Source organism: Phaenicophaeus curvirostris, chromosome 9 (genome assembly GCF_032191515.1).
Source record: "Phaenicophaeus curvirostris isolate KB17595 chromosome 9, BPBGC_Pcur_1.0, whole genome shotgun sequence".
NCBI classification, from domain to species: Eukaryota; Metazoa; Chordata; class Aves; order Cuculiformes; family Cuculidae; genus Phaenicophaeus; species Phaenicophaeus curvirostris.
Window position 1 is genome coordinate 5,914,056 of NC_091400.1, and position 25,315 is coordinate 5,939,370.

The following is a 25,315-nucleotide window of genomic DNA, read 5'->3' on the forward strand; positions in this document are numbered from 1 at the left end:
TGCTGCATGAGAATTTGCAAAACAGTAATGACAGTTACATAAAATTGTGTAGATGTGTTTGTTAAAATCTGTGCATGTTGGGAGAGATCAACAGCTCTTCTCTTGTCTTCTAAGAACATGGTCAAGCCCAGAGGTCTGTGCTTTGTTGCAGAGATGCTTCCTCTCACTTTTGCTGAGACAGCTTGGTTAGGTGAATTCAGCCTTATGATTTGTGACCATAAGAAATGAAGGAAGCTGGAAGATGGACATAGCTTGTATTTCTACTTTTATTGCAATACATTTGCATTTCTGTCAGAGGAGAGGAGATGGTTTTACGCCAGCTTCAGAAGTCTGAGTGCATATGGAAAGTTCCCTGTAGGACTCGGAAGTTCGGAACAGCGGCAGTAACTGCAGTTGGCTGCTGCTGTCTGCCATCCTTTGCAGTGAAGCTGATGTTTCTGATGCTCAGATTTTTAAAGCTGTCTGACTGATGGTGCTCAGTGCTGAGAGAGCTGTTGCTGGTGCGATGCCTTTCTGATGGCAGCCAAGGAGTTGCAGCTGATGGAGTTTCTGTGGGGAAGCTGAACAGCCATCAGACTATGGCTGTCCACAAGGGATGGTGTGCTGGAGAAGACTGGCTGCAGCTTGGAGGAGGTTTTAATGCAGCTGTATTGCATCCCAGAGACAAAATTGAAACATTTCTAGTGGTATGTATTACATGCTCATATACTAAGTGGTGTCAGTGTGGTCTAAAACATGCATAGAACTTCTAGTAGTTACTACTACAAAAAGTGGAATATTTTTGATTTAAGCTAAAGTAGAGTCACATTTCATCTAAGTAATTGTTTTTTGAAAGTTAGACAGGATGTCCCTCTGACAGCATGTTTTCTTTCAAGCAGTGTTTTTCCAAACGATCTTCATTCCTTGTGGATGATAACACCTTGTGTTCAGTGTGCTCTGTGCTGAGCAGAGGTGTCTCCTGCAATCCCCTCTGTTTGCAGCCTTTTCCTGTCTCAAATGCAAGGTCAGGCAGAGCTGGAGCCGGCTCCAAATTAGCCAGAGGTGCAACTGTTGTGAAGTTCATGATAACATTAAAGTGAGTCCTTGGGAAGGAACAGAAGATGCATAGGATTCCTGGGAGAATTTCTACATCTCTGTGTGAGCGGGAGATGCATCGTGCCCAGCTCTGATCTCACTGCACAGATCGATGCAGAACGTGCCCAGGCCTTCCCCAAGGCTGATGAAGGGTGCTCGCTTTCCCAAACTCCAAACCGAGTCTTAGAGAGTCAATTTGTGGCATTTTTAGTACCACAAGATGTAAACGAGCTTTATGGTTTTATGCGGAATATTTTGGTATCTAAATTCTTGAGGAGACCTGTGAAGCTCCTGCTAAAATTCCCTGAATGTTAATAAACAAATATGGGACAAATTAGGCTTAAACGCTTCACGCCCATGTTAAAGAATGAGCATGGACCATTTTGCTGTGTCCTTTGTGCTGTAGATCAGTATTCATAGCAAAGATTGCATGTTTTTAGGTAGCGAAGACTGTGTGTCTATAACGAAGATCCTGTATTTTTTTCGTGAAGATCCCATACTTTTATATCGGAGATCATGTGTTTTTAACGAAGACCCAGTATTTTTGTAGAGATCACATATTTTTAGTGAAGATCCTGTATTTTTATAGCAAATATCATGTATTTATAATGAAGTCCACGTATTTATAACAAAGTTCACGTATTTTTATAATAAAGATCGTATATTTTTAACAGAGATCATGTTATTTTTATCCCATATTTTTATCACAAAGATCACGTATTTTTATAGTGAAGTCCACGTATTTATAATGTTCACATATTTTTATAATGAAGATCCCCTATTTTTAATGAAGTTCTCTTCTTTATAATGAAGTTCCCGTATTTTTATAGCAAATATCGCGTATTTATAATGAAGTTCATGTATTTTTATAACAAAGGTCATGTATTTTTAACAAAGATCATGTTATTTTTATCCCATATTTTTATCACAAAGATCACGTATTTTTATAGTGAAGATCATGTATTTTTATAGTGAAGATAACGTATTTTTATAGTGAAGTTCGTGTATTTTTATAGTGAAGTCCACATATTTTTATAATGGAAGTTCACGTATTTTTATAATGAAATTCACATATTTTTAATGAAGTTCTCTTCTTTATAGTGAAGTTCCCGTATTTTTATAGCAAATATCGCGTATTTATAATGAAGATCATGTATTTTTATAACAAAGATCGCGCATTTTAAACGAAGACGCCGTGTTTTTAGCGAAGCTCCTGTGTTTTCAGAGCGAGGCCTGTGTGTTTTTAAGGGAGGCTCGTAGCCCCCTTCCCGCCTGCCCCTGGGGCGCCGCCATTTGGCGGGGGGGGCGGCGATGGCCGCGGGGCGGGCGGGCGGCTCCTCCGCCTCCTCCGCCTCCTCCTCCTCGTCGCCGGCGGGCGGGCGGGGGGCGCGGACCCCCCGTTACTCGCTGGGGCTGCTGCGAACCCCCGGCAGCAGCAGCTTCGCCAGCGCGGAGAGGGGCGAGGGGCCGCCGGTGTCCGGGCGGGGAGGTGCGGGGCAGCTCCGGGAGAGACCTTCATCGCCGCGTGCGAGGGGGGAACAGGGCCGGGGGGGCACCCCTGGAAAAACAACGGGCTGGGCCAGGGACCTGCTGTCCGGCTCTCGCAAATATATAATTATTTAGATGAATCTTCACGCTACCGTAGCTTAAATCAAGAGCCTTCCACTTTGATGCTGTCAGAGGGACATTTAACTGAAAAAAAAAAGCAACTGGTTAGATGAAACTTCGCTCTTGCTTAAATCAAAAACATTCCACTTTTTATCATAGTAACTATTTCTTGCACTGATGACACCACACCTCGAATCCTGTGTTCAGTTCTGGGCCCCTCACCACAAGAAGGATGTTGAGGCTCTGGAGCGAGTCCAGAGAAGAGCAATGAAGCTGGGGAAGGGGCTGGAGAACAAGAGGAGCGGCTGAGAGAGCTGGGGGTGTTTAGCCTGGAGAAGAGGAGGCTGAGGGGAGACCTCATTGCTCTCTACAACTACCTGAAAGGAGGTTGTGGAGAGGAGGGAGCTGGGCTCTTCTCCCAGGTGACAGGGGACAGGACAAGAGGGAATAGCCTCAAGCTCTGCCAGGGGAGGGTTCAGGCTTGACATCAGTAAAAAATTTTTCACGGAAAGGGCCCTTGGGCTCTGGAACAGGCTGCCCAGGGAGGTGGTTGAGTCACCTTTCCTGGAGGTGTTTAGTGGACGAGGTGTTGAGGGACACGGTTTAGTGATTGATGGGAATGGTTGGACTCGATGATCGTGTGGGTCTTTTCCAACCTGGTGATTCTGTGATTCCGTGATTCTCTCCCTTTGTTTGGGCAGCGCTGTCACAGGCAGTTCTGGCAGCATCAGTGTGTCTCCCTGACCTGGTTCTGTTCAGCCTGGCAGGACAGGTGGTTGTTCCTCATGCTTTGGATAAACCTTTATTGGTATCTGCTCTGCACAAATCACCCTGAACACAAGGTGTTATCATCTCCAAAGAATGAACAGTGTCTGGAAAAACACTGCTTGAAAGCAAACATGCTATCAGAGGGACATTCTCTCTTACTTTCAAAAAATACAATTACTTAGATGGAACTTTACTTTAGCATAAATCAAGACTGTTAGGCTTTCATGCTGTCAGAGGAACATTCTGTCTAACTCTCAAAAAAGCTGCAGTTGTTTAGATGAAACTTCACTCTGCTTTAGCTCAAATCAAAAACATTCCATTTTTTAGAATAGTGACTACTTCTCATGTCATCCTTTCTCTTTGCTTGGGCAGCATTGATGTGTCTCCCTGACCTCCTGGTTCTGTTCAGCTTGGCAGAACGGGTGGTCATTCCTCACACTGAATTAACTTTTATTGCTTTATTTAAGCAGTATATGAGTTCCCTGCTGGGTCGATAAACTGGATTGAATTGCAACACGTTTGCTTTCCTAGAGACCTCAGTTGGTTATGGAGTTTGGTTTTGTGTTTGCTTGCTAGTTTTTTGGGGTTTTTTTTTGTTGCTCTTTTTTATTTTTGGTTCTCATACCAGAAATGCCAGCAAATAAACTCTCCTTAGGACTTGTTTTGGAGCAAGCATCCTTTAATCAGGCCTGGACAATGCGAGGGGGTGATCTCCATCAGTCGTGCGCAGAGAGACAAGAGCTGGGGGCAGAATGCATTTCCCACTTGCATGCACAGATGTAAATTTTCATAGAAATCTTATGCATATTTTATTCCTTCCCAATTACTTATTTTAATATTATCATGAACTCAACAACAGTCACATCTCTGGCTAATTTGGACCTGGCTCCAGCTCTGCCTGACCTTGCATTTGAGACAGGGAAAGGCTGCAAACAGAGAGGATTGCAAGAGACACCTCTGCTCAGCACAGAGCACACTGAACACTGAACCTCTCTGTTTCTAGCAAGAAAAATAATGCTTTCTAACCTATATATTTATATAATTTGATCTGTCTGCTTTCAAAAGTTATTTTTTTTCCCTCCCTTCAGAATCATATTTTGGGGACAAGAGTTCTTGTGTAGAAAATGTCAGCGCACTGAATCTCACGAGTTCTTCTTCTGCACGAGGCTCAAATAGCGCATGTAAGGGAAAACCACCCCTCTCGGCTAGCAGATCTGTTTTCAGGAGTCATACCCCTCTGGCAGGATATTCAGGTAAGATTAACAACTCTTAAAGGAAATTGTCCTACTTACCTTTCTAACCATATTAATATTAAACTTACTTTATTTTTTAATGTGATAAAATAAGATACTGAGATATATTCAAAACACAAAACATAATGTGTTTTATGCTGCAGAGGATACCTGCCCATGAAAGATGTGCCTTTAAGACAGAGTGTGGCTTTAGATGCTGAGTAGGTGTTTTGGTGTTACAACCTCCTGTCACTTACTTGGCATTCATGTATAAATTATCAATACAATTAGAATTCAGATTTAAAAATTGCCCAATACTGAATTATTTTTGTGGACATGTTGGTTTGTGTGGTGACTGAACTGAAGAGTCTCAAAATTTCTACACGTTCCTGCTGATGGGCCAGGGGTTGTTCTGAGTAGAGGACTGAGTAGAACACCAGTTCCTTTTCCAGCTCGCCTCAGATGAAACTTTATGTGAATGTTGCTGCTGACATCTTGTGGCCTACAGAACACAGGTAGAATGATGGAGGTTCAGACTCAGTTGTGTGCAGCATCAAAGATTTCGCTCAGGTGGCAGCCAGTTGCAGTTCAAACAGCTTTCTAATTGCAAATTCGTAGTTAAACTCTGATTCTGATCTTGCCCTCCCAAATTCCTGGTGGGCTTGGTTTTGATTCTTGGGGTTCAAATAGAGGTTGCTCAAAAGAAAATGGCAGGCTTATGCCTCTTCAGCAGGATTGTTCCATTTCGAGAACACTCTTAATTCCTTCATTTTATGAGAGCAAATTCTGGGAAGATCGAGGGAAGGTAGTGGTGGAAAAGAGTGTAAATGTGTAAAAATAATCACTACAGAGCAGGTACAGTTTATTGGTGATTAAGATTGGTAGTGTCTATGCTATAAAAATGCAATACTGTTCAGATGTTTTTGAGAGCGTAAACGGGGCGTGCCTTGTATATGCAAGTATTTATCTTATTTTGAATACTTTAGAATTAATGGTAATTTAATAATATTTAATAATATTTGTAAATAAGTTATTTATAACACAAATATTTAATAACATTCAATAACCATTAATTAATATATGTTCAGAACGTTCTGAATATTTAAATCTCTTCAGAATATTTAAATTAATTCAAGAAGGATTAAGTGAAGAATCCATTCAATTCAGCTACTGTAAGGTTTAGTTTGGCTTTTAGCTGAAAGTTAAGAAGATTGAGATCATGATGGGTTTCTCCAGTTTGTCTGAGAAGTTACAGCGATGTGCATGTAGCAGTTCCTTTTTGTAGCATGGTAATTACTTCAGTACTACTCAGTGATGCTCAGCAAGTTACATGTTTGCTCGTTTAAATACCATGGTCTCACAGCTTTTGGTCGCAGATTTCCAAACAAAATATCATTAATAGCTTCTCCAGTAGAATTTGGAAGAATCTAATACCATTTTGTGAACGTGAAACAAAAATTAGCTGATATACTAAAAGATGCACTGTATGGATATTTTTGGTCTGAGTTAAAATGGCATCGCCACATTAATATTTAGGAAGTACTGTAACAGCACTAAGGAGCAGTGCTTCTTAAATAATGGAGTGTAATTTGGTGCGTGTGGACTCTTTATTACTTACTGTTGTTGAAGATGTTTTGTTGCACGGGTCTGTGATGGCAGGAACCCAGAGAGCAGCTGGGGAAAGGTGGGAGGGTCAGCTCATTTTGTCCAGCTTTTTGTCCCCCTAGTTCTGGTTGCAGATGATGCCTCATTTCTGAGACTGTCCTTCTCATTGGCTCACAGTTTAGATTTTAGGCACCAAAACAGTTGTGCTATAAGACTGTTTGTTTTTAACTTGGTGCTGTTTAAAATTCAGTGGTCTATGAAGGGGTGTGGGAGGAATGAGATGAAGGAACGTGACAAAATTTGTCACCAGGCAACTGTACTGCATTAAACTGTAGTTGAACACGAAATAGACCCATTTTTCAGATTAGCTATTGGGATCTGAATGACGTGTGATTAGGAATCATAGGTTTATACATTTCAGTTTAGGTATAAACATCCACTTTACTGTAGGCCTGTAGTACAATCCCAGAGTAGATTTGCTGTGTTACGTTGGGCACATTGCTAGAACAGCTGGGTTGGTGGTTTTATCTACATGGGAAAAGAAAGAAACTAGGTAAGAAAATTAGGTAGGTGCTGGTCTCTTCTTCCAAGTAACAGGTGATAGTATGAGAAGAAATGGACTCAAGTTATGCCAGGGGACATGTAAATTGGATATCAGGAAAAAAATGTCTTCACCAAAAGGGCTGTCAAGCACTGGCAGAGGCTGCCTGGGGAACTGGTGGAGGCCCCATCCCTGGAGGTGTTTAAAAGACGTGTAGATGTGGTGCTTAGGGACATGATCTAGTGGTGAACTTGGCAGTGTTAGGTTTATGGTTTGACTTGCTGTTCCTAAAGGTCTTAAAGGTCTTTTCCAACCTAAACGATTCTATGATTCTTTATTTGAAGGAGGATATGAAATTACTTGAGTTTGTGATGATGTTTGAAAAAATTTAAGCTAAATAAGTATTATGATACTAAAAGTATGTTTTAAAAAAAATCACCAAAATGAAAACCAAATTACTACATTTCAACTGTGCTGCAATATACATATTAGTATATGTATAAATTATATATATATTAGAATAGTGTAGTAAATTTAGCATAAGATCAGATGAAATAGATACATGACATCTATTTCCCTTAACTTGACAAGATCTAAGCCATCTTGATCAGGGTTGTACATATTTCTCTGCAGTTTATGCACCTGATTTTAACTAGTGGTAATAGCTGTGCATCAATTTGAATTTAAAATGGCAAGTGTTTAATAATAGCCGTGCCTTTTGGCACTTATTAAACCTCTTTTTTGTTTAGTACAGAGGTAGTGACTCAGAAACTGTATTTTCACTTGCTATAGAAATGTGATTAGTTCTGACACTCTTAAATTAATGCATTCAATCAGTCTCTTGATGTAAGAGTATAATGTTCATACTTCAGAAAGTGTTTCTTATCTGTATGGTATGGCAAGTATGGAATTAGCAACCAAGATTTAATTTTTAACTAAGTTTGGAAGATTGAAAAGACTTTCTCTACATATGGGAATATAACATGTATTTCACTTGGAAAGTCGAAGTATGATTCTGTGAATGTGAAGTAGTGGCTCGTAAGTGAATATAAGCAACTGTTTTACAGTTACATCGTCATCTGCGGTCTCTGCTCATAGCGTTGCCTCGGTTATTGTAGCTGTGGTAGAAGGAAGAGGCCTTGCCAGAGGTGAAGTAGGAATGGCCAGTATTGACTTAAAAAATCCTGAGGTGATTTTATCGCAGTTTGCGGACAATACGACTTACGCCAAGGTATTGTTGCGTACTTAATCACTATATCCTTTACAGGCTAATTATTCTGACTCTCTTATGAAATCTTCTGACTAATGGGAAATTAAATTTTGAGTTTATAGAAGAACCTTCTCAGAAGTTAAAATAACAAGTTCTAAGAGATGTGCAATGTTGAAAGGACTGTTATTTTCTTTATGGTGCCTCAGCTTTTAGACAGAGAGGAAAAGCTGTTTTGCATAAGAAAAATAGCCTTTATGCAAAAAATAGTGTGTTTATGGGAGAGATGCCTTGTTTTGAAGAGCGTTGGACAACACATGGTAGTAGAACTGCATCAACGTACGTAGGTGGAGAAGTGGTAACTGTAGGGCTGGTGTTGAATAGTTGCATAAATACTGCTTCTCAGTTAGTTCAGTGAAATTCATTCAGTTTACAGCCAAGTGTTCTGCCTACCAGCACTGCGGACTCTACATTAATTTGGAGAGTAATGTCTCTGGTTCAGGCAACCCCAGTGTTAATAAAACATCTTATTTAATGATTTTGTTGTAGCTATGCATGCTAGTGGCTTGTAGCATCTTTACAATATTTGAATAAATAAAACTTAAATTTAATTAGGAGAACAAGTAGATATGACTTAATGTAAACATCCATCAAATCTCTTTATTAGAACATATATTGTATAAAGTATTCTTGGATCATTAGTGCTTTTAGAGCTTATTCTGCTCTTAAAATATTATTTCTTCTAAGACTTTCATACTTTGTCTTTAAATTCTGTTAGCATGACTCTCTTCTCTGTTACTCAGGCTTCTAACTTGGTAAGTTTACATATTCTATAACTGCCTGTCAGGCCACGGCCACATTATTCAGTATTTCCCTCTCTTACCATGCTAAAAGATGACATTTTTATTTTTACTCATATCTTCCTAATTTTATACTTAGATTACCAAAGTCTCCATTCTGTGGACACACCTGGTACTGCATTGACCAGCCAGTCCCCAAAACCAGCATAGCTGCTAGTGTACAGCTGCTTTACCCTAAAATTAGGAAGATATGTGTAAAAATAAAAATGCCATCTTTTAGCATGGTAAGAGAGGAAAATAATGTGGATGAGATAAACGTTACGAGGAGGTTAGAACAAAGTCTAAACCAAGTCTCAATCAAAAGATTATTAATATTCAGACCTGTTGCATTTCTTCATCTTCCAGAGCACCATGAACTTTTCAGCTGCAAGCCCAGAAAACAACTCCTTCTCTCATCGTAGCCATGGAATATAGTTTTGAATATTTATCTCTTGCTTTGACAGCAAAGATGCTTCTGTTTTTAAATAACAAGGGATAGATACGATGGGTTTATTTGAAGTTTCGTGTCATGACTATTTATATAGCTGTATCTGTAGATACAGATAGATCTGACTCATTAGTGAAGCAGTTAGCAGTGAATTTGGTCTCTATTTGCACGTAACTGTGATTTTAAAATATAAGAGTTCTGTAATTATTGCTGGTTCATTATCATGTGGAAGTATTTTGGATTATATATGGATTTTTATTGAATTATTTTGATTTTTTTTGTTCAGGTTATTACTAAACTCAAGATTCTAACACCGCTTGAAATAATAATGTCAAACACTGCTTGTGATGCAGGGAACACAACAAAACTGTTCAGTCTGATAACAGAACATTTCAAGGTAAGCTGTTAAATCTCATTCCGTGTTTTAGAATTCTTGTTGGTCACTTTTATATATGATTGTTGATTTGAGAGTTTTCCACTACTTCTAGAGCCTTAAATGTGGTCAGATTTTGGGTTTTCTATGATTTTCAGGCCTAATTTTACCACGGTAAAGAATAATTTAAATGCAGCTTCAACACTGCTGGTTCTAATGCTGATCATTACAGAGATAAATATTTTACTTATTAGAGCCAGAAAGTTTTGAATTTGTGACATTGAATTAATTTGTGAAATACTGAACCTGAGAAAGATTCAGAGGTGAAAAAATCAAGCATTTTCCTTTTTGAAAGGTGTTTGATTTTCTTGGAAACATGTGCCACTAGAAAAATAGAGAAGTTTGTCTGCTGAAAAGGTCTCTGTAACACTATTGCTTTTCCCCCGTCTTCGCAGAACGTGACTTTTACCACAGTCCAAAGAAAATACTTCAATGAAACGAAGGGTTTGGAATACATAGAACAATTGTGTGCATCTGAATTCAGCACCATTTTGATGGAGGTTCAATCAAAGTATGTTTAACAATGGATGAAGCATACTGCGTCCAGATAAGTTTTTAATAGCTTTTTGTGTACTTAGTACACAAGTCTCTGGCTTGTCGCAAAAGTTAGAAAATCATAACAGAGCTGTTCTTTGATTTTGCCCTCCAGTGTTTCTGATGTATCTAGAAATTTAAATAGAAAGCCTGTTATGTATATGTATTTTTTTTTTTTTTTAGTATTCACAGCTTTCCACATAATTCTTTTCATTCCTCCCTTACACATATAGCTTAAGAACTAGGATTGCTTTTCTTTCTGGACTTGGCAAATGTTTTCTTTGTACCAACAGTTTTAAGTAGTAATACTCGGTGTCCAGGGTCTTCATTTCAAGTAACTTCTAACTACTGAAACACATGTATTCACAAAAGCAGCTATACAGTGTGGGGTGTCAAGTGCATAGAGACTCCAACATTCATGAATTTTTGATTTACATGCATATATGTGGACAGTATATGCATTAGTGCATGGTTACAATGTATTGCCTTTTTTGTGCTATCTACCCCAGTGGCTGTCAAGAAGAAGCGTGAATGTGATTTCTGTTGTGTGCTGCCTCATTTTGTGGTATTTAAATAGCAACATTCATCAAAGATTGTTTCTTTTCAAGGTACTACTGTCTTGCAGCTGCTGCAGCTTTGCTAAAATATGTTGAGTTCATTCAAAATTCAGTGTATGCTCCTAAATCACTCAAGGTGCGTTTCCAGGGGAGTGAGAAAACAGCTATGATAGATTCGTCATCAGCACAAAATCTTGAACTAGTAATTAATAACAGAGATTCTCGGTAAGAATATTTACGTTCACGAATTACACTTTTGTGAAGTTGTATTTCACCAAGTTTCCTTTATTTTTGTGTCAAAGAGCTGACCATTATATTTATTTCTTTATCAAAGAACTTATACCATTCAGAGCTTTTAAGAAATATTTGGACAGAGAAATGCATTGCAGTTCAGCCCAAAATTTCTAGCGTAGGAAATCCTACAAGTGAATTGCAGGAAGAGCTGACGTGCAGTCATCTGTATCTATATATTTTATTCAAACTGATAGATTATGTTGTTTTCACGGATTGTGAAATGAAAGGGGCCATATTTCCACAAGAGGTTGCACATGTTGGATTAAAATGCCTAGGTTTTATTCATTTTACACAAGATAAACACTCCAGGCTTTAAAGGTCGTTTTGTTTCCCTTTGTATGTAATGCCTCTTGCCTGAAAATGACACTTGACATTTACTATCTTTATTTTTGTAAGTGTATTCTTCACAGATATTTTGTTTTCATAGGAATAGTCATACGCTTTTTGGTGTCCTAAATTACACTAAAACTCCAGGTGGGAGTCGAAGACTTAGATCCAATATCCTGGAGCCACTTGTTGATGCTGAATCAATTAACATGAGACTGGACTGTGTTCAGGAATTTCTCCAGGATGAGGAGCTCTTTTTTGGTCTTCAAGCAGGTACCAGTTTATTTTTTAATATGTAATGCTATATTTATTTTTAAACTTGTTTTCTAATCTATGAAAGTATGCACTGTGACTCAGTATGTTTGAGAAGTGTTTTTTAATAGTTTGTCAGGTGACACTTAGCAGACAATTTTTTGAAGACATCTTTATTATGATGGGGATAGTTTTCTCAAGTGTTTTGCTAAGGAAAGTGTATTTCTCTGATAAAGTGGATAGAAGTCAGTGAGCCAATAGCTTTTTTTAAGAATTTGAGGTTCTCTCTTTACCTCTGTGGCTAGATACACTCTTGTGTTGTTGGAAACGTGTAAGTATACATAATGTATACATTAAAAACAATTAGAGGCATTGCTGATGTAATGCTTGTTGTTTATACCTTTTTTTTTCCCCATTGCTTCATAAAATATAACAGTCTAGACAATCATAAAAGAAAATACAATACCAGGGTGTGAGTTAGTCCACTTGAAGGTGGATCATGTAATCTTAATCTTTGAAATATGAGTCAGTCTAACAAAGAGAATATTGCTGAGTTGATATTATGTCCAACTTGTACAATAATCAGTACCTGCTTAAGTATAGTAACTATAATTATGACGGTATAGTTTAGATAGCAGCTATTTTTAATCTGCTTTTTCCCTTCTGGTAAATAATGTGTGGAGATGGAATGAAAGAAAAGGATTACCATAATTATCACTAAGTAATTCTGTACATTAAAAAAAAAAAATTACAATTTCAGTTAAATTTCTGATCTGTTTGATTTTGTTTTACAGTTATCTCAAAATTCCTGGATACAGAACAACTACTTTCAGTTTTGGTACAAATTCCAAAGCAGGATACAGTATGTTTCAAAATATACCTTAGATGATCAGTTATCTGGTTAGAACATGCAATATATAAATGAGATATCTATAACTATGCATCATATGATAAGGAAGAGACTGTGCCGTAAAAAGACATGAAATAAAGTTATTGTAAATTGAGAGTATATCTGATATTACAGCAGCAGAACATTGTTGTGGAAGAGTGTTAGGAAAAACTGGGTTTGCTCAGAGCCCCATCCAGCCTGACCTCGAACATTCCTGGGGACGAGGCATCTACCACCTGGCTGAGCAGCCTGTGCCAGTGTTTCACCACCCTCACTGTAAAAGTTTTCTTTGTTATATCCAGTCTGTCTACCCTGCTTTAGTTTAAAATCATTATCCCCTATCCTATCGCAACAGGCCCTGCTAAAAAGTTTATCCTCATCTTTCCTGTAAGCTCCCTTTAAGTACTGAAAGGCCACAATCAAGTCTCCCTGGAGCCTTCTCCTGGCTGAACAAGCGCAACTGTCTCAGCCTTTCTTCATAGGAGAGGGGCTCCAGCCCTCTGATCGTCTTTGTAGCCTCCTGTGGACCCGTTCCAGCAGCTCTATCTCCTTCTTACGTTGAGGATTCTAGAACTGGACACAACACTCCAGATGAGGTCTCACGAGAGAGGAATAGAGGGCCAGACTCACCTCCCTCCACCTGCTGGTCACGCTGCTTTTGGTGCAGCCCAGGATATGGTTGGCTTTCTTTTTTAGCAGAGTGTTCTCAATCATTATCGCTGCAGATATGAGTTTTAGCTGTGGATGGGCACACTACCACAGTACACAATGCAACAGTTATCTAAACATTTTTGTGCAGTTCTACATCAAGTTGTCAAAGTGAGCTTATAAAGTATTTTAGCAATTTTTATTCCAAAGATAAACCAGTTACAGTTAAGAGTGTCAGTTCTGCTAGTTCTTAAGTACCTTTTTAAACAGATGGGTATACGAACACCTCCCATATTTGTAAAATTTTTCAACAGGTTAAAACTGCTGAGTCAAAAATAACTAATTTAATCTACCTGAAGCACACTCTAGAACTTGTGGAACCTCTAACAGTAAGCCAGCTCTTTTTTTTTTTTTTTTAAATACAGTACAGACCGTTTTGTTCTTAGTTTTATACAGTGCAGTTTGTTAAATTTCTTAGATTGTGGAATAGGGTATCTCAAGTTGGAAGACACTGATAAGGATCATTGAGTCAGAAGAAGATTACTTCATATCTTGCAGAACACAATAGTGCTGATGTAGTCTGTTAACTCTTAGGCCAATTGAAAATATGTATTTGAGGCATAATACTTTTAAGAACTAGATTCCTACCATTACCTGAATAATTGATTTAACTGAAACTTCTGCTGAAATTCCATAAGGTGCTTGTGCAACTGCTAAGAAGACTCAGTGAATCTAAGAACTTTCAGTCCTTTAAAAGGGCTACAAAAAGAAGTAACTGTTCATCTCCGTATTTTAATCTTCAACAGGCTGCTTTAAGAAGCTGTAACACGCCACTGCTAAAGGCTTATTGCAGTTCTCTTGAAGATACGAGGTATTTATCATAATGGTTTAGATAGTGTGATAGAAACCCTCATCTTTCTTAAGGATGTAAGATTAGAGATGTTGCACCTTTCCTTTTTTGTAGTTACAGGTGTAGCTCAGTTCTTTTGTCTAAAACCTGATTTTAATTGTCACAAAATACCAGTTTTCAGCTAACAGACAAATATAGGGAAAAAACAAACGAGAAAGTTATCTATGATACCACAGCTGCTGATGATCTGTGCTCCATTAGAAATAATCCTGGAAAGACAGAAGTAGTAGTTTCCTAGAGTCCCCCTAATAATGCAAAAATCAGCTGCTGCCTGTATATTTGAGGAATTATTTGTATATCCACAAGATTTGAATGATATCTTTGGTCAGACTTGGGCATAGTTGTACTTCGTTCTGAGGTGAAAGCAGCCATGAAATTTAGTGTTTGGTTTTTACAGCAGGTGATTTGCTTCAGTTATTTGTAATTTTGGGATGATATTGCAAACAAAATTTGTCAAGTACCATGTAGCTAATTAGTGATACAACTGATATTGCAGATTTGGAACTATACTTGAAAAGATTACAACTGTAATTAATGATGATACAAGGTACACAAAAGGATGTCTGAGTATGAGGACCCAGAAGTGCTATGCTGTTAAGCCCAACATCAATGAATTCCTTGACATAGCGCGTAGAACGTACACAGAAATTGTTGATGACATAGCAGGTATTTCTAAACCAAGATTTTTACTTATTTGGAGTTCAAAGTACGTTGCACCTGGCATATAGAAGCCTTGCAATCTAGAACCTTCTCATATGTAAAAGGTATTTAGTATTAGTATAAACTGACGGTCATTGCTAAGTAACTGGTAATTAAAATTACAAAAAGTGAAGTAATTTTGAGATACATATTGAGATTCTCCTTTTATAAATAAGAAATCAGTTTATTTTAAAGAAGTTGAACAATTATATTGTGATTCCTGCATTTAAAACTCTGTTGTTCCTTATAATTTAAAGGTACAAAAAAGTTAGAGCAACATAACAGAATTATTCCAACTAAAACATTCTGCATAAAATATGTCAATCTTTGGTTTAGCTTTTTGAATTCAAACACCTGACTTCTTTGTTCTTTGCGTTTTAAACAGCCTTGATTTGTACCAACACAAACCTGTTGGTGTGTGTATGCACATGCATGTATGTAATTTGGGTCAAATCTTGATTTGTGAGTTGTAGGTATGATAACACAACTTGCAGAAAAGTACAACCTGCCCCTGAAAACGAGTTTCAGCTCTGCTCGTGGATTTTTTATCCAGATGACTGTTGATAGTTCAGCGTTACCCAATGGCCAACTGCCTTCAGAATTCACGAGGGTATCTGTGATAGATATGTTTTTTCATACATAGCTAATGTATATGAAATATGTAATACATTCATAAAATACACATACAGTAAGCAACAATTAAAATAATTTCACTGAAGATATCTAGAAGTAAACGAAGGTATAATTTGTATGGTTTCATAACTGACCTATTTCTAATTATACTTAATATAGTCAGAAATATGCAATTACGTGCAATTATCTTGCATGTAAATATTAAGCTGTATATCTTGCCGATAACTGCATTCTCTTAGATGGATTTTTCATAAGAAATTATATGGGAAAAATGAAACCAAGAATTGTTTTTTCCCACTTTTTCCTTGTATTGCTCTCAGTTTGCTTTCTATAAACTATTTTTCTTTCTGATAACATGATGAGTTCTTATTGTTGGTTTGAATTCCCTGTAGATCACAAAAATGAAAAACACATACAGCTTCACTTCAGCAGATTTAATAAAAATGAATGAAAGATGTCAGGAGTCCCTGAGAGAAATATATCACATGACCTACTTGTAAGGCCATTTAAAGCTGTTTAGTATTTGCTAACTATTACTTATTTTGTCCAATTAATAGCTAATTGCATGTTTTATTAAAGATATTGTTCTGTTAAGCTAGCTACTTGCAGAAAGAATCCAGGGTGACACCGAAGAAGTATACTTCTGGAGACAAAAATACCCACAAAGGGTGTATTAAATGTGATTACAAAAATATAAGCATTTATTAATAAGGGTCTCTATCATATTTATTTAACTTTTATGGGTGAATTATCCTCACAATATGACACAATGAATGTGTTAGCTTTGTAATGCAGAATTGTTACTTTTATTCAGTTTCTTGCATTTCCAGTAGAACTGTCTGTATTTTGTCCTTGCTGTGCCTGATGTTGCTTTGCTTTCTGTTTCAGAAGACTTACTGAGTGTGATGCTGCATGGAAAGTCTTTCTAGAAACCATGTGGGGTTTTTAATAAAACATACTTGATTCCATAAGAATGTTTTTAGTTCCTTCTCTTTGTGAAGCTTTCTATGAGCTGTTGGTATTTTAGCTATGTGTCTTGTGTCTGATAGCAGAATTTGATCTGAGATGGTGGTTTAAGATCTTAATTTGCTTCAAAGAAATTTATTCGTTTGCTTCCATCTTTCAGAAATGACTGTGTTTTATGAGCTACCTCCCATCCTAACGTATACAATATGAACATGGGTAACTTGCTTTATTTCTGTAAGTAGTATAAAATGACAGTCTCTGCTGTGCAACAACTATATCTGTGTCCTATTTCAGAATTGTGTGTAAACTGCTGAACGAGATCTATGAACACATTCATTGCCTGTACAAGCTGTCTGACATTGTTTCGATGCTGGACATGCTGCTTTCCTTTGCCCATGCCTGCACTCTTTCTGATTATGGTAAGTTTCTTCTTTGATTCCGTCGTGGGCCAGAGAAAGACCCTCCTGCTGGTGAAAATCCAAGCTTTTTCGTCTAATTCTCCGATTGCTAAGCCCACGTCATTTATTTTTCTGGGTCTCAGGCTTTTGGTGAGTGCGTCTGGTCTATTCTTGCCTGTTTTGTGCTGATGATAGTTCTGTTTCCATTCACTGAAATTACTTCAGCCATTTAGCCGCTGTAGGACTTCACAGGCAGTCTTTTTGAAGCACGGAGTTTAAGCATATTCTATTGAAAAGCATGAAGTCTGTGAACATTCCGAGTTTATGCTGCTGTCTGAAAGGGTGCAAGATAATATAAGCAGATCAACATTACATATATACTGTAAAAAAAAAAAAAAGGCTATCTCTGGTTCAATTTCTGTAGCACTTTTAGACATTTTTGGAAGTAGAGTCTTCTGAGGAATCCAGGATCACATGCTTATGTGCAATGTATTCATGCTGCTTCCCTAGTCCAGTTGTGCAATATATAGATGAACACATTATCTTCAGTTAATGCTGAATTGAGATACTTATCTACAGTAAAAAACAGTGTGGATACTAAATCAGGTCTGGAAGCTATCTCAGGAAAGGTATTAGCTCATCATTACAGGTGCTGCTGTGTAATTCCCAGTTCATGAGCAGGATGAGTTTACTTTGCAGTGTTGACCGTGAATCTTCACGTGCTGGTGATTCCACTCATAGCACGTGAACTGATGTGTAACTGCGCAGTGACTGATATCCCTGAGGCATCACAACCTTTTCCTGCCAAATGAGTCGGAGCGCAACTTGTCTTCCGCAGGAATAGCAAGACCAAAGCCACTTCTCACCCCTGCAGCTTGCATGGATCTGTAGCCACCAAAAAAGATGGACTGTAATTTGTAGCTCGCAGTTTCTTTGCCACTTCACTCTCTTACCTGAATCACTAAATAACTAAAACATACACCAGGTAATTAGAATTCCCCAGAGTTTAAACTTGAAGGACTGTTTTGGCACTGCTTTTTTGAAGGCTGCTCTGTTTAAACACCAAATTTAACAGTGCTTCTTCTTTGTTAGCCTGGGGAACTGCCATTGAGGTAGATAAACAGGAGCCATTTGGAACAGGTTCAGAAAGAACTGTGACAGCAGTGCATGCAGACACTCCCAGGGTCTAGGTGGGCATTGCGTACACCCAAATAATCAATATGATAAAATATAACAAAAATAAAAGGAATGCTACTTCTTGTTTGCTATGCTTATGTAATAAGGTACATACGTAGTAGTAACAAAGTTCACGACCCTGTGGTTTATGTGCTCATAGCAGTAAAAAAAAAAAAAAAATTTAAAATTTATTAGCTGAGACTGGCCTTCAAATTTTCTATTTTAATTACTTTTCAAGTTTCACTTCTTGTATTTTTCTTTATTACTGGAGTCCAACCCTACTTACTACAGAAGGCAAACACGGGATGTTAATTTAGAAATGAAGTGTTAGTTATGGGGGTTTTTTTTGTAGCAGTAATTCATGAAAACTTGCATGACAACAATCTATACCTGAAAGTGGCTGGTAGTTCTTCCCAAGTGCTGCTTGTTAGTCTTGCTCACTACAGGAAGGTAAAAATCATGGAAGCAGGGTCACAGAGTTTGACTTCTGCCCTGCAATAATTACTTTATTTCAAACCACTTTAGTTTAATAACGGAAAGGTTTCCATACTAACTCTGCAGTGTTGTTTTATCTTTTTTTCTCATTTAGTTCGTCCAGAATTTACGGATACTTTAGCGATCAAGCAGGGATGGCATCCCATTCTTGAAAAGATAGCTGTGGAAAAACCTGTGTCTAACAACACATACCTGACAGAGGGTAACAATTTTGTCATTATCACAGGACCAAATATGAGTGGAAAATCAACATACCTAAAGCAGATTGCGCTCTGTCAAATTATGGCACAGATTGGTGAGTATGAATGTACCGTGTTACAACATTTGTTGTTTCCTAGTTGAAGTATGAAGTTGAATGTTTTGGCTTCTAGGATAAGATTCTATTTGAATGGTAACAGGTAATTTTTAGTTTGTTTGCTCCTGCCAGCTCTGGTGTTGCTGACGGAGACCACTTCAAGGTTTTGGATGTGCCACTGGAAACCTGTGGCAGTGTGTGTATCTGGAAGCCTCTCCAGTCTGTCTTTAGGAGAAGCACAGTCGTATACTTTAATTCTTCGGAGCACCTTAACCCGGTCTAGCACCTTGTGCTGGACTGACTGCTGGTGTCCTTGAAGTGTGCCTGGTGAGCTATGTGTGTGTCAGTCACCCAAAAGAATTGGGGAACTTGAGCAGGTCTAAGTTATTTAAAGGAGCATGCTTACAGCTGAGTAGAATTAGTAGATAAATAATCAACTTCTTCAAACAAAAGCAGTAATATCACTAAACTTATAAAACTAAACCAAACAAATGAGCCTAGCTGAGGCTCATCCCTCTTCTCAGGAATTCCTCATGACTTTTACCTTAAAGATAAAGACAAGGCTTCTGGCACAGGAAAAAGACCTTTAGGCTGACACTGACTCTACTGGAATGAAATTACTTAGCAGTGGCGAGTAAAATCTGTCCACCATGTGTTGTGGGTCCAGCTCCCAACAACCGCAAGTTCTCCAGGAATTGCTCTCAAAAACATGAGTTTAATATGAATAAAGAGGCCAGTAACTTCTTTTGGCAGGTTTCCTGTTCTTTTCTATTCAATAAAACTAAAAATAAAAAGTCTGATAAAGGCAATATAATCTTGTTTTTGGGAAAATAAGATTCCTTGGGATTAGTAACTTGGTGGCTGCACAACTGTAAATTAATCCTCATGTTTAATCTCACTTTTACATTCCTTTAGACTGACACACAGCTTCAGGCATATCGTTTCTTAAGGTTTTACTGATAAGCTCCTTTAATCATGGTACCTATATAACAGTTTTTTCTTATAAAGTAAAGACAGAACATAATCTTCTGAAACTTTGTAGAATAGGGTGCTTTCTCTGGAGTATGTGAAGACCAAGTGTAAAACTGATTCCCTCACACCGTAGTCAGTCAAATCGTCATTTGTCACACTGAAATGAGAAAACTCAGAAAACTCATATTTCACTTATTTTGTAGGTTCTTATGTCCCAGCGGAGTATTGTTCTTTTCGAATTGCAGAGCAAATTTTTACCAGAATAGGTATGGATGATGATATAGAAACAAACGCATCAACATTCATGAAGGAGATGAAAGAGGTATTAAACGGATTTAATCCAGGGTCCAGGGCCCATTGTTTCTGTTAAGTTAATAGAAATTGTACTGGTATATTTCCACTGAAATATGTACACTTTGAAAAGTAGTAAAAAATTCAGCTTTTACCTGTTACCTTGTAGTGAAGTCGGGGTTGGGCTCGTCTTCCTGGTAGCCAGTGACAGGACAAGGGGAAATGGCCTCAAGATGCGCCAGGGGAGATTGAGGTTGGATATTAGGAGGAATTGCTTTACTAAAAGGTTGTCAAGGATTTAAACAGGCTGCCCAGGGAGGTGGTTGAGTCCCCATCCCTGGAGGTGTTTAAAAGATGAGTAGGTGTCATACTTGGGGACATCGTGGACTGGGTGGTGGACTTGGCAGGGCTGGATCAGTGATTGGACTCGATGGTCTTAAAGGTCTTTTCCAACCAAAACCATTCTGTGATAAACCACAGAAAACCAGGCATATCTTAAATAAAAAGATATCCCCGTATGAGTAAAATATAGTGCTCTGTTGGACAGTGGTTTCAATGTTTTGTTATTTCTTGGGCCTTGAATCAGTATTTGTAAGGAGTCAAAGCCCTCACAGTTCCCTCTCCCAAACTGATATGATTTTGAGGGAAAGTGATATGTACAGTGGAAAAGAAAAAGACTGCTGTAGCATCAGTCTTTGCTTGGTTAGAATTGACAGCTCTTTGAAGGCTGTGAAAAGGTAAAATTTGTGCATCTGACAAGATTTTTTAAAATTTCTGCATTAAGTTTTATCTGAATAACACAAAGTATTCCCATTAGCAGCAGTATTCCTATGCAGCTTTTAAAAATTGCATTTATAGGAATGATAACACATTAAATATTTTCCTAGATAACATACATCATACAAAATGCTAATGACAAGTCACTCATCATAATTGACGAGCTTGGCAGAGGTACCAGTGCTGAAGAAGGTATTGGCATTTGTTACGCTGCCTGTGAATATCTGTTGAATTTAAAGGTAATTATGTTTTGAATAAAACTTAAATCTTGTAATTATTTTTTGTCATACTGAAAGTAAATATAGTATTTTCTTATAATTTAACTTGAGTTTTGTAGTGATTTCTTGCCTAAGTCTGTTATTTTTCATAACTGGTAAGTAAGAATTACTGTGGTAGAGAAGAAATGCTGATATAAACTGTGCTTCTGTTCAAAAGCAGTGCACTGGTCACCATTTTTTTCTGGCTTGCTTGCAAACTTGTACTTTGTCTAGAAAGAGAATTACCTAATCTCTTTAATATTGCTTTGTACAGCTTTGTATGCTGCAGTGTTAAAGGTGAACCTCTTTACCTGAGTGTAATCTCTCCAAAGTACAGTGGAACTTGTGAGTTGGTCACAGAGGAGAGGAGATTGTTCAGAAAAGCAGAAAATGATTTTAGATGAGTTGGAAGTTTCACCTCTCTCACTAGTTATAATATCAACCTTGGGCTGCTGTCAGCTTTTTGATGTTAGTGTGAGGGGATTGTTTCTCATCAGTGTTTATTCAGAGCACTTCTGTACTTTATCTGTAGTACTTACATTTGGGAAAACATTCCTTGTGAGTCTTAAGGCAACCATTTGACATTGAGATTAACCCTAGTTAAATTTTGTAAGCATTGTGGATTTCCTGTCACTTCTGATATTCTTTTCCTTCTATTGAGAAAGGAGTGGGAGAAACCACAGTTGGAATAATGTCTTTGCTGATCATAGAACTCAGCGCTTAAAGATTTTAATTTGCTTTAGTAATTTAAAGACAGCTTTTCAATGTTTTGGGGAAAAACCTGGACACCTGTGTGATCATTTATTTTTAATTAATTATTGTACTTTATTCCAGGAGAATTTCCAGAATAAATTTTCTTTCTTGTTTCCTCATTTAGGCGTTTACGTTGTTTGCTACACATTTCCTGGAGCTGTGTCATATGGATGGTTTATATCCCAATGTGGAAAATTACCATTTTGAAGTGCAACATGTGAGAAGCAGTGCTGGAAATAAGGAGAAAATTGCTTACACTTACACACTCTCTAAAGGATATACGGAGGAAAAGAACTATGGTAATGGATTCCACTATAGCTTTAACTTAGTGAAGATTATATAAGACACTGTTTCAGTTCTTAGGCCCCAAATTTTCTGCTGAAGGTTTTCTGCTGAGTTTGTGTCTGTTTCATAAAGTAACAACTACAAATCTGTACTATGTTCCAAATACTTGGGTGTTTTAAGTAACCATGCAAGGACAGAGCAGTTTGGCATCGTGTGAAGAACTTAACATGAAATTTCATAGTGAAAAAACTATTTTGCTGATGTCAGTAGCTCTTTCATTCCCCTCTGTTTGAATGAGATGAGCCATTCTGAGCCCACAGAACTTGAGTTAATTTAATCCCTTCTTATAGAAGTGAGTGGAAATTCTGGAGAGACTTAAAGCTATTGCTGCTGAGGATTGTGTTACTTAAAACTTTCATATGTGTCTGCTGTAAGTAATAATACATCAGTTAATAGCAGCTTGGCCCTTTTTTGATTAGCAAAAAGGAATCAAGTTTCTTTAACAAAGGACGTGAATTTTACTGTGTATCGGAGGTTCCACCAAAGCATTGGTGTTCTCCAGAAAGTGGGTTTATTTCTCTTAACTTTAGAATAAATTGTACTGAAGACTGTACAGAAGACTGATGGATTACGGGTCAATAAAGAAATGAGTGAGTGTCAGTAAGGCATAGCTACACATTTTAGAGTTGCAGAAGTCCATGTTTCCAGGCACTAGCTTTTGAAGTTGGATCCTTGATTTAGGTGACGTTTAATCAATAGGAAATTAGCTACACATGGCTTTGGCAAGCTAGTGGTAACCAAAGACCACAAATTATTCCAGTCAAGTTTCAATTAACTGGATTAAATGTTTATCAGAATTTCAGAATTAATTTCTTGATGTTCAGCAGCACAAGCTCAGTTTCAGATGCTAAAACACCACTACCTCAGAAAAATCGTGTTTGCAGAGTTTTCTCAAAGAACAGGAGACCTTTAGTAACTCAGTGCTGGTGTCTTGACTTTACCTTACTTGAGCAAAATTGTATTTTAAGAGGGTAAGAGCTCTTCTTGACCCTTCTGTGGTTTTAACCCTACAGTATTAAAGCACCTGATGAAGCCACAGAATTTCCTCAGAACAGTCAGAAAAAAGTAATGAAATCAAAGAGAAAATTTATATAGAAATTACTTGAATAAAAATGAAAACTTCACCTCTTAAAAAACACGTGAATTCTGGCAGTTGTAGTCTGGAACATAGGAAAAAAATGACATAAAAAAATCCTGACTTGTTTTTTTATCTGTTTAGGATTAAAAGCTGCAGAAGTTTCTTCCCTACCATCATCCATAATTTTGGATACAAAGGAAATCATAAATCATATCTCGAAACAAATTTTGGTATGTAACAGAAGATTCACAGTTTTTATTAAACCCAAATATATTTTGAGCTTCTGAAAGGATAGAAGGTGAACACTCCTATGATTTTATGAAAATAGATTCATTTAAAATTGTATTTCTGGAACCAGTTAGAAAGGATTATAGTGAAGGTCACTGTGAGGTGACAACACAAAGCAGCCCATGGGGTTAAGGAGTATTGGATGTAGTGTTCGTGTACAAACCAAGAATCAGGAGATCAGAAACAGGCTGGAAAATAGCCAATACTAATATTTTAATAACAGAACATAACTGATTACATATTTCAATGCACGTGTATGTTTTTGAGAACAGCACAGGCAGAAGAGCACTCCTGAGATGATGAAACAGAGAGCTATGTACCACTTAGCCATGAGGCTGGTTCAGACTGCGAGAAATTCTCGACTGGATCCAGACAGTTTGCGTATATATTTGAAAGGCTTGAAGAAAAAATACGAAGGCAGTTTTCCTGTACCCGGACAGAGTGATGAGCAACAGTAATGTGTGACATAGGCTGTTGCTCTAATTTTTGTGACTGCAAGATGATTTTGTTTCCTTTCCTAGTATTAGAAAACACTACTTTTCACATGTTATTAAATTCTCAATTCTTAGTCTAGACTATACACACTACTGAAAGACCACATCCTTCATGTTTTTTTCCCCTAGACATACCCGAAATAAAAGCATTTCCTTTGTATGAGGAACAGAGTTCTTTTTGATATGAACTATACGCCTTTCATTATTTTAGAGACAAAAGTTACACAATATTTAGTACTTGCTACGTGATACATCTGGTTTTATAGCTCTTACATCTCATACTAAAGATCTTGCGCAACAAAAAACAGTCTTTGAACTAGATGGTCTGCTTGTCTTGCATAGGCAGGCTCTAGTTGCACTGTTGAACATGCGTCCATAAATCCTGTTCCCTACTCAGAGAGAGTTCTAGCTCTTGAAATCATTACAGTTAATCCAACAGAATGCAGGCAGTGCAGAACTGCTGCCTCTCCAGTACTGGGCAGCCAGAGCTTTTTTGTAACACAGTAACAGCCAGTTACTGTGGTGTTAACACTGTTGATCAGTTGTTGTTTAGAAAGTGAGTAACAGGAAAACAATAAAAAGTTGAATATCCTCTTTTCTTGATTTTTCTTTTTTAGTATAAATTCTCTGAGTGACTGCAGGCATGTATTCTAGCTAGAAGAAGTTTATGTCTCCTTACTTCCTTCTAACCAACTTTGGCCAATTTACATATATGTGTGTATAAAATCTGCTGTATCTATAAAATGGGTAATACACAACAATGTAATATCTAATTTACTACCACAAATACTATTTATATGTAATTATATATCCTTTTTTTTTTTTATATCTATGTTTGTAAACTTACCACTGCACAGGTCTAAGGTAGAGATTGTAACAAGGGAAGTCAAACATGCAACAGTCTCTGATAAAGCCCTGAAACTTCAGCAGGCCATTCATCTTTGTGATGAGATTCCTGTTTCGTGTAGTCTGTAAACATCTTGTCCTAGAGAAGTGAACAATGCATTTACTGTCTGCGCTAACTCGAGCTTTTTGATGCAGACCTTCCTCCAAACCAAGGCTCCTATCACCGTATGTCTGTGAGACAAGGCCACCTGACAGAAGGAACGTTATTTGGAGTGTGAATTGAGGATCCAAAGCCACTGCAGCAAGACTTACGCTCACTTTCTAAAGTCTTTATATCTTTTCCACAGAATTCCTGGCAGCAGCAGTCCTGCAAAGGGATGAGGCAG

At 37.7% G+C, this 25,315-nt stretch overlaps 1 protein-coding gene across 6 annotated transcripts; it reads left to right on the forward strand.

Annotated features, from left to right (window-relative positions):
* The first annotated feature begins 69 nt into the window (after nucleotides 1–69).
* On the forward strand, nucleotides 70–24,641 carry MSH4 (mutS homolog 4). 6 transcript variants are annotated; one of them, XM_069863812.1, is made up of 20 exons: nucleotides 70–686; nucleotides 4,539–4,703; nucleotides 7,896–8,059; nucleotides 9,609–9,719; nucleotides 10,151–10,266; nucleotides 10,898–11,071; nucleotides 11,568–11,740; nucleotides 12,514–12,581; nucleotides 13,571–13,645; nucleotides 14,063–14,127; nucleotides 14,663–14,832; nucleotides 15,339–15,475; nucleotides 15,891–15,994; nucleotides 16,759–16,883; nucleotides 18,628–18,828; nucleotides 20,004–20,122; nucleotides 20,979–21,107; nucleotides 22,003–22,177; nucleotides 23,443–23,531; nucleotides 23,862–24,641. In XM_069863812.1, the coding sequence occupies exons 3-20, from the start codon at nucleotides 7,988–7,990 to the stop codon at nucleotides 24,045–24,047; spliced, it is 2,289 nt and encodes a 762-aa protein (XP_069719913.1). In that variant the 5' UTR covers nucleotides 70–686; nucleotides 4,539–4,703; nucleotides 7,896–7,987; the 3' UTR covers nucleotides 24,048–24,641. The 6 variants fall into 6 exon arrangements, with proteins under 6 accessions (XP_069719913.1, XP_069719915.1, XP_069719918.1 ...); XM_069863814.1 differs by having other exon boundaries at nucleotides 12,514–12,557; XM_069863817.1 differs by having other exon boundaries at nucleotides 23,857–24,031.
* The last annotated feature ends 674 nt before the right edge of the window (nucleotides 24,642–25,315 follow it).